General features: G+C 44.5%; 1 protein-coding gene across 1 annotated transcript in view; it reads left to right on the top strand.

Moving 5' to 3' along the window:
- Nucleotides 1-10,103, top strand: part of ECPAS (Ecm29 proteasome adaptor and scaffold) — a 236,448-nt gene that overhangs the window by 210,738 nt on the left and 15,607 nt on the right. The window contains exon 47 of the mRNA XM_085864640.1: nucleotides 6,649-6,737. Coding sequence (XP_085720766.1) covers nucleotides 6,649-6,737 — 89 coding nt within the window. The remainder of the gene's footprint in view (nucleotides 1-6,648; nucleotides 6,738-10,103) is intronic.

Genomic DNA, 10,103 nt, shown 5'->3' with positions numbered 1-10,103 from the left:
TTGGGCAAGCAGATAATCCCCTCCCTGAAGGTCATTACTGAGTCCACCGGGTTTTTACCCACTATTAGGAGCATGGAAATTGTCGGTGTTCAATGATTGTCAGTAAAAACCCAGGACAGACTAGCTGTTCCAGAAGCTGAGAATTCAAATCTTTAAAACTGCTGCCTTCAGCCAGATATGACCCATAACCTCAAGAGTGCCAGATTAGTATCCTCACGACAAGGCCATCACTCTGAAATGTTGTAAAGGTGTAACCCCAGAGCTAGAATGTAGATCCAAACAAATAGACAAACACCATTACTGTAAAGAAAAGCTTTTCCATTATCTGCTCGATATTGCAGTGATTTCTCAATGATAGCAGGTTAGCCTCGAGTTATTTATCTTGCGTTTGTTGCTCGAGAGAGCACAATCTGATGAGGAATTACCGCCCTCATTTGTTACGATCAGGGTAATGCTTCATTGACTAAGCACATCTTTGAAAGGAACATTAAGCCATATTTTTTAAGCAAGTGTGGGGAGTAATGACGGATAATCATGATATTTACTTTAGCCTTCAAAACACTTCCTTCCTCCCACATGTACACACGAGACGCTTTTAAACTGAAATAGTTTATGGATTGACATTTCAGAAAATTATTCGTCATGTTTTGCAAACCATAGAGGAAAGAAACCCGATCAATAAATTGGACACGTAAATTGTAATGTTACATTTCTTGGACATTAACATGCAAATTATGTCTCCCACAGAATCTGCATACATCTCCACACATGACCCACTTCAATATACTTTATAACTTGGCCACCATTCTGGTGTAATTCAGTTTCGGAATGGCAATTAAGCATAGCTCAACACCAAATGAGTTTTGGATTACATGCACCAAGACAGGATTAAAGGTCACAAGACAGAAAGAAACCTTCCCCACACACAATGCTTGCATGGGTTGGCGAAGGGATGATGACGATGATGTATATAAATATGTATATCTATATATATATATGTATATATGTATATGACAGGCAGCTTTGTGGCTCTTGGTTAACGCGCATTTCTACTCTCCCACTCTTGGCCTCCATTGCTCTGTCACCTTCACCTGCCTGGATCTCCGTGCTTCTCTTGGTTCTCCCTCTCTCTGTCCATGGTTCTGCAACTGACTTAGTTTTCCCCCACCCATCTGGCTTTTATAGCCTTGCGATAGTGCGTGGCTGTGCTCTCACTGGCTGGCCATCGAGATTCCCACTGATTCTGAGTACTTCAAGGGATTGTTATTCCCCGGGCTTGTCTCTTAACTTTACGCATGGTCGCGGAGCATTACGGTTGTCTTCCTCGAGGGAGGGAGGGGGTTCACTTGTTTGTAGGGCTGCAAACCATTTATAAAAGCATCCACAGACAGATTGCCAAGGGAAGTATTTTAGGGATTAATAGGGGAGGAATGGTGGGAAGGCTTTCGACACATGACAGAGCGATGGGGTCACCTTTATTGGCATCGAAACACTTGACACGTCCTATCATTCTACACAAACCATACACTTATGCAAGATATTTATTAATGAAATGATGAGTCTATCTTACTCCCTTTACCCCCATGGCAATTCCTGCAAATATATATATATATATATATATATATATATATATATATATATATATATATATATATATATATTAGCAGGGTATGCTTACACATTGTAAGCAATAACAAACCGTGCTTACCCATTGTCTCAGGTCATTCACCTGTATTTATTGTTTTCATTTTTTTTCACTTATTTATATTTTCATTTACGGATGCTTTCCAATGTTCTGTGTTTCCCGGTGTATTGGCTTTGATGTCCATCAGCACGCAAAATTACTGTGCTTCCCCATTGCCTCGGGTCGTTCACTTGCATTTATTTATATTTTCATTTAAGGACACTTTCTGACGGTTCTGTGATTTCTTTTTTCCCGGTGTATCGGCTTCAATATCCGTTGCCATACAAAATTTCAGCTTTCTACGTCTCCCGTCACCCAGAAGGTACCGAATACTAGTATCAGTCAGTCAGTCAGTGAGTGTTTAGAACAGGGGTCGGGAACGTGTGGCTCACGAGCCAGGTGTGGCTCTTTTGATGATTGCATCTGGCTCGCAGATAAAATTGGAGTTTGAAACTTTGAAAGCCCAATATTTCTCGCGGAAGCTTTACCTATAGTTCGAATGGTGTCGTGCTTCATTCACGTGCAGGGCTGAACTTGGCAGAAGGAGAGAAGAAAAAACGCCTCCGAATTGGCTGAAGCGGTTTTTGTTTCGTCCAGTCATGCGGCCGAGGCGACTAGTGATTTCGGTTCCTCCAATGACGTGCCGCCACCGAGACGCGTCACGGAATTCATCTCGACCAATCACGCGCCAACGCTGAGGCGACAGCATCCCAGAGTCGGCCGGCCGCGCCGCACCTCTCGAGTATGTCAGCCCGTGCGCAGGCCAGCCAGACTCACTTGGGTCAACATCTCCCTCTCTCTCATTTGCTCAAAGCTAACCCTTCGATGAAGAAGATGGCGAAAAGAAAAAAAGATGAGGAGCATCGTACATTTCAGGACGAATTGGCCAAAGAATTCGCCTTTGTGGAGAGAGCAGGTTCTGTGGTGTGTCTAATTTGCAATGACAAAATTGCATCGATGAAACGGTCGAATATAAAGCGGCACTTCGACACGCGCCATGCTACCTTTGCATCAAAATACCCTGCGGGAGACAGCAGAAAGAAAGCGTGCCAAGAGCTACTGAGCAGGGTGCAAGCCAGCCAGCAGCAACTCCGCGTATGGACCCGGCAAGGTGACTATAATTCCGCCAGCTTTGCTGGATCTTTAGCAATAGTGAGGAACGGAAAACCATTCACAGATGGCGAGGATGCTAAAACGTTCATGCTGGATGTAGCCAATGAACTTGATGATCTTCTGAACAAAGACAAGATAATCAAACGGATACAAGACATGCCTCTGTTGGCAAGAACTGTTCATGATCGTACCATCATGATGGCAAACCAAGTGGAGGAGACGCAAGTGAAGGACATAAATACAGCGCCGTTCTTTTCCCTGGCTTTGGATGAGTCAACAGACGTAAGCCATTTGTCGCAGTTCAGTGTGATTGCAAGATATGCTGCTGGTGATGCACTGCACGAAGAAAGTCTTGCTGTTCTGCCAATAAAAGGGTCCACAAGAGGTGAGTATTTATTCAAGTCTTTCATGGAGTTCGCTCAAGAAAAAAATCTACCTCTGGATAAACTTATCTCAGTGTGTACTGATGGTGCTCCGTGTATGGTGGGGAAAAACAAAGGATTTGTGGCGCTTCTCCGTGAACATGAAAATAGACCCATCCTAAGTTTCCATTGCATTCTACACCAGGAGGCACTTTGTGCTCAGATGTGTGATGGGCAGCTTTGCGAAGTGATGTCGCTGGTCATTCGTGTGATCAATTTTATTGTTGCCCGAGCCTTAAATGCTCGCCAATTTAAAACACTGCTGGATGAAGTTGGAAATAACTATCACGGTCTGCTTTTGCACAGCAATGTGCGTTGGTTGTCAAGAGGGAAGGTGCTTAGCCGTTTTGCGGCTTGCCTGAACGAAATCCGGACTTTCCTTGAAATGAAAGGGATTGAGCATCCTGAGCTAGCCGAAACTGAGTGGCTCCTCAAGTTTTACTATCTCGTGGATATGACTGAACATCTGAACCAGCTCAACGTGAAAATGCAAGGCATTGGAAATACAGTGTTATCCCTTCAACAAGCCATGTTTGCTTTTGAAAACAAGCTGGAGCTCTTTATCATGGATCTTGAAACAGGTCGTTTACTACATTTTGAAAAACTGAGACAATTTAAAGATGCATGCACAGCAAGTGAGCCCACTCAAAACTTTGATCTCCACCAGTTAGCTGGCTTCACATCCAGTCTCCTACAGTCATTCAAAGCACGCTTTGGAGAATTTTGTGAGCACACTCGTCTTTTTAAGTTCATCACCCATCCAAACGAGTGTTCACTGAACACAGCCGACCTGAGTTACATTCCTGGTGTCTCCGTCAGAGATTTTGAAGCAGAAGTGGCTGACCTGAAGGCCTCAGACATGTGGGTGAATAAGTTCAAGTCACTGAATGAAGATTTGGAAAGAATCGCACGACAGAAAACGGAGTTGACGAGCAAGCACATGTGGAAAAAAATGAAAAAACTTCAACCCGAAGACCAGCTGATTATCAAAACTTGGAACGCGCTTCCTGTCACACACCTCACACTGCAGCGTGTGAGTATTGCTGTATTGACCTTGTTTGGATCTACGTATGCATGTGAGCAGTCATTCTCACATCTTATAAACATCAAGTCCAACCTACTATTACGTCTAACGGATGAAAGCCTCAACGCTTGCATGAAGCTTAACCTCACCAAGTACCAACCAGACTACAAAGCCATCAGCAAATCCATGCAGCACCAGAAGTCCCATTAATGGTGAGTATTATAACAACATTATTTAAAAGAATAAATTCAGAGGCTTATTATACTCACATTTAGTTGAATTCAGTCTTAAAATATATTATATGGCTCTCACTGAAATAGATTTCCAAATATTTTGCTTTAATGGCTCTCTGAGTCAAAAACGTTCCCGACCCCTGGTTTAGAAGGACCTTTTTTGTATATATATATATATATATATATATATATATATATATATATATATATATATATATATATATATATATATATATATATATATTAGAAGGTCCATGAACCCATTGGGTTCCCATTGTGACAGCGGTTGATGGGAAAAAAAAAGTCAAAATTTTAATATTATTTGTTGGTCAAACTTTAACTTGAACAAAATTTGAGCATTTACCTCAGGAGTCATCATTCGGCCGACCGGTTTCTCGAGGTATATCAACACATTCTCCATGGTTTTTTTCTTGCGCTTTATGGATTGAATCGGGAATTGATTTTTGAAACTTGACTGAATCGGGAATTGATTTTTTAATAATTTTTTTCGTTTCCCGATTTGAACGAAACTTGATACTGCACACCGCAGGAGAATGGTGAGTAAGGTGGCCCGAAAAATGTTTGTGTTATCGTGTACCATTTTGGCTGTATTTCGGGAACATACATACATACATACATACATACATACATACATACATACATACATACATACATACATGATGAGAGTTTTAGATATATATATATATATATATATATATATATATATATATATATATATATATATATATATATATATATATATATATATATATATATACACATACACACACACACACACAAACACACACTAGCAAATATAACCTGCAGTCTCGCTGATGGGGACAATGAAAGGGAGAGAGGGGAGAAGGGAAGAGAGGGGAGAAGGGAAGAGAGGGGAGAAGGGAAGAGAGAGAGAGTGAGAGAGAGAGACAGACAGACAGACAGAGAGGTGGAGGGGAGGCAGAGAGGATGAAGAAGTGGAAGCTAAGGGGGAGGTGGGGAGTGCGACACCTCACCAAATGTTGCTATTCACGGAGGGAGCGGTGCATGAGACGCACACATACACGCCGAGAGAGCGACAGAGGTGTGGGAGGAGAGGGCTGCATTTTATTCGGAAGGGGGAGCGAGGAGGGGACAGAGTGAGAGAGTGGTGGGGGGAGGAGGAAAATACGAAAAAGAAAAGACAGGTGAGGGGTGGAGATGGGGTTTTCAAAGAGAATGAAATGTGACGCTTGATGACCGAACACGAAAAATAAAAAAAACGTGTCAGAACGGCTGTACACACAACGACACAACAGAGTTTGTAAAGTAATCCGCTGGCACATTTGCAAAAACTTTGATATTCCAGTTCCAGAAAATTTGTCGGAAAATTAACCGAAAGGAATCACTGAAAACATTGAAGTACCGCTCACGTACGACCTCATGATCCCATCAAACATGAACATCAAAAATAAAGCATTGCGACCAGATATCATACTTGGGTACAAAAAAACAGAGAGAAGAAGGCATTGCTGATTGAGGTGTTGATACCGGTAATTTTGGACTAACGATGCAGAAATCAAGAAAATGGCCAAATACCAAGACCTCGAACATGAAGTGAAAAGATCCTGGAAGCTGAAGAATGCCAAAGTTGTACCAGTGATGATGAAGAACCTCACAGGAATGATGAAGATGAATCTCACAGAGACATTGAAAACCATCCCTGGGAATATCACTACAAACAAACTACAGTTGGAAGCCGTCCGGGGCTCAGCGACGATCCTGAAGAGAGAGCCCTCAGCACAAAACTTTGAGAACAGAAAACTTCTCAGCTTGGTCCATGAATCGTGACCCCTTACCGAAATGAAGGTGGATACTTTGAGCCCACCCTGGGAGGACTCCATTCCACATTCTGAAACCCACATATGTAAGAAACCCACTCAGTAATTGGTCAAGCATCGCGCACAGCACCATGGAGCATGCTCACCACCATAGTTGGACACTTGAGTGCTCGAGGTGGCAATTTTCTCTCTTTTGATCTCAGCTCGTGTTGTGTTTTTAACCTTTGAAAATGTTTTATGGAAGTAATGGATAATATTGCAATTGCATTAATAATGATGAAAATTGTAATCTGTCGGCAACTTGCAAACACGGGCTTTATTAATTGTGCGCACTGTTTTCTCTTGCTCACAGGCTCTGCTGGCTCGAACGAGATCATGTGGACACAACCAAAGTGTCAGCTTTGTTAAAACAACTCGCCCCAGCACTATCACTGTCCCTTGGTAATTGCTCGCAACGTTTTTCTTTTCTATTTTTTTTTTTAATCAGAAAACTGGTATTAAGTTTCATGACCTCAATTCTGTTATTTTTTTTTGAAGTCAACTGTCTAATCAAGACTGCCCTAGTGTCTTGTAGGTGTGTGCGGCATTTGTTCTCTGAATGAGATTTTTTTTGTATGCAAAGTTAACTCTCATGGAAGAGCGAGTACATTGAATGGATCAGGACATAACAGGACAAAAGGGAAAAGAGTAGTCGGGAAAAGAGTTGGGGGGGGGGATGCCACCAACAGCAGAGTTGAAGGGGGGTAACTTAGACAAACAATCGGTGTGGGGAGAAATGGGGTGGCAGGAGAGGATGCATGGGGTGGACAAAATGGATACAGAAGGGAAAACTGGAAATTTGGAAGGAGGAGGGATTGGGATGGGGCAGGGCGGGGTATGGGTGGTTAACGGGAATAGAAAAGATCATGGTTTTGTAATGGGGAAGACCTAAGATGGTGGTGAACAGCTGTCTTGAAGACCTGAAGGGAAGAATGAGATTGAAGAGAATGTGGAAGTAAGTTCCACTGGCTGCGAAAAAGTAGGAACAAATGAGTGAAGGTGAGCAGTGATCCTGCATTTAGGTAATTTCACCAGAAGGGGGGTTGATGGTGGACCGTGTGAGTCCTCAAGAAAACCTGAGGGGGGGGGACGACAAAGCATGGAAAGAGCAGAGGGTACAAGACCAGAAAGGAGGTGATGGAAGACAGAGAGACCACCGAACTGTCTGCGATGGCGAAGTGATAGACCCATAGACTCAGCTTCATCCCCGGGAGATTCCAATGATCTTAAAGGCCCCGTGTTCCCACAGCATCAAGCTGAATAAGATGTGAGGCAGGGGAGCCAGCTCAAAGGAGAGAGCAGTACTCCATCAAACTGTGGACGAAGGCCTTGTTGGTGGATAGAAGTTCAGTTGTGCCAAGGAAGGACTTTGTATGGCTGATGATGCCCAGTCAGAGGCTGGCTTTGGAGGCCAGTTTTGAAATGTGGTTTGCCCAGGAAAGATTGTCACTGATTGTGACACCCAGAAGTTTGAATGACTGAATGAACCCAGAGAATCAGAGAGATCACTGATGAACATCAGGATTTTAACTGTGCCCAGAACACTGTCTTGGGGGCACTCCAGCCTTGACAGGGAGAGGAGAAGAAAGGGTTGCATTGAGAGCCACGTTTTGGCTTTGACAGTGGAGGAAGCCAATCAGCCATGTGTGGAGTTGGCCTTAGATGCCATAGGCAGAGAGTTTGGAGAGTAAGGTGGGATGCCAGACTGTATCATAAGCACGAGCTATGTCCAGAGAGACAGCCCTGATCTCATGTCTGAGATTGAGGACATTCTTCCATTGTTGGGTGAGTAGAAGCAGCACGTCCAAGGTGGAGTGACCTGGTCTGAAACCAAATTGATGATCTGAGATGAGGTTATTGGAGAAAAGGAAGAATTTCATATCAACTTTGATGATGGATCCCATGACCTTTCTGATGATTGGAAGTGAGCTGATAGGTCTGGAGTTAAGGGGATCAGTTTTTGCAACTTTCTTTTTAATGTAATGCAGTGATGCTGGATGATTTCCAAGCAGACGGAAGATGACCGAGTGCAAATGATAGGGTGAAAAGGGCAGAGAGAGGATGTGAAAGAGCAGCAGAGCAACTTTTCAGGACACCTGAGCTGATGCCGTGCGATCCAGTAGCAGAGTCAGAGTCGACGGTTGACAGAAGCTTCTCCACATTCTCATGTCCAAAAGATACAGTCGAGGAATGGTTGGGTATGACTGGGAAGGGAACGGTGGGTACTGAGAGTGAGGGTTTTGGGACACAATTTGGAAGCAAATGCAGAATTGAGGCATTCAGCCTTCTCGCGAGGTGAGTCGGCTGTGGTGCCATTTGGGAAGAGGAGGAGGGATGGAAGGGGAGCATACACCAGAGACAAATTTAATAAAGTACCACCACGTTTTAGAGGAGGGAGACAAGTTTTAAAGTTCATTCTTGAGGTTGGACAGATGTTGTTTTCTCGCTCTCCTGAGAGTGGACACGCACTGATTGTGGACTTTTTGGAATGCACCGAGATTGCCTTCAGTCGGATTTGCCTTCCAGGAAGAGAAGGCAAGTTGTTTCAAAGCAACTAGCTCATCACAGGATTCGGTGTACCATGGGTGGGAAGAATGGTATGATCATTCAAGATGAGATGTGATGAATCTGTGTAATGGAGAGAGCAGGTTTCTGTGGAAGAATTCCCAGGCTGAGTTGATATCGGGGGCAGTGATAATGGAGACCAGTCCTGAAGTGAGATCACTGCCTGCAGGCCCTGCCAATCTGCCTGAGTGAACTGCCAGACTAGCCGGCATTGAGGCAGCTTTCTGGGAATAGCCAGAGAGATGTTCACGCTTTCAAACGTATGATCAGATGAACCAATTGAAGTGGAGGAAGAGCAGGAGACATTTGCGGGGAAGTTTGTCATCGCCAAGTCCAGAAGAGACATTTTGACATTGGGAACAATCCAGGTGACGAAAGTTCACAGATTGAGTTGGTCCCATGGGAATCACAGGTCTTTTGCTGAAGTGCTGTGGTTGGTGAGAGAGGTACCAACACCCAGTCAATTTGCATGGTGACAATTGAAATTGCCACATATGAGGAAAAGAGAGTTGGGATGAGTGGTTGAAAGTTGGTCCATGTTGTCTCAAAGAGATGTAGATGGAGAAGTCACTGTTTGGAGGATGGTATAACGCAGACAAACAAGAGGTGGGAGAGGAGGGAAGTTGCAGCCAAAGATACTCCTGGGGGTTGGGAAGTGTAAGAGTCATACATGGAGAGTGAGAAATGGAGTTACTGATGTACAGTGCGACTCTGCTACCAGAACTGGGTTCAGGTCAATCAAACCACAGGAGACAATATCTCGGGAGAGGTACGAAGGATGGCATCCTGTTGGAGGAAGGATTCTGTAAAACGGATGATGTCTGGGCTGTCAGCGGCAGCCTGGATTGAGAGATCTGTCAGGTTGAAGCGGAGGCCTCGGATGTTTTACCTCCACACAGGGTTTGGGACAGGTGGGAGGCTTGGAGGGTGAGGGATGGGGGGGGGAGGAGGCTGGAAAGGTGCAGGCTGGACTGGAAGTTGGGAGGTGGCAGGAGGGGTAGGATGGAAGGGCACAGTATGAGGGGGGCAGGAGATGGGGAGGTTGAGAGGGGTGGATTGGGGGAATTATTTGAGGGTATGGGGGAGGGGGAAGCTTGGAGAGCATGGGGTGAGGGTGAAGCTTGGAGAGGGTGGGCTGAGAGGGGAGCAGAAAGGGGGGACATGAAGTGGTGGGATGCTGAAGAGGGGGGCATTTAGGAGGGG

Source organism: Eptatretus burgeri, chromosome 2 (genome assembly GCF_056783735.1).
Source record: "Eptatretus burgeri isolate ZD-2024b chromosome 2, Ebu_testis_v1, whole genome shotgun sequence".
Taxonomy (NCBI): Eukaryota; Metazoa; Chordata; class Myxini; order Myxiniformes; family Myxinidae; genus Eptatretus; species Eptatretus burgeri.
Note: the sequence above shows the minus strand (reverse complement) of the source record. Positions and strands in the feature narration are given on the sequence as shown.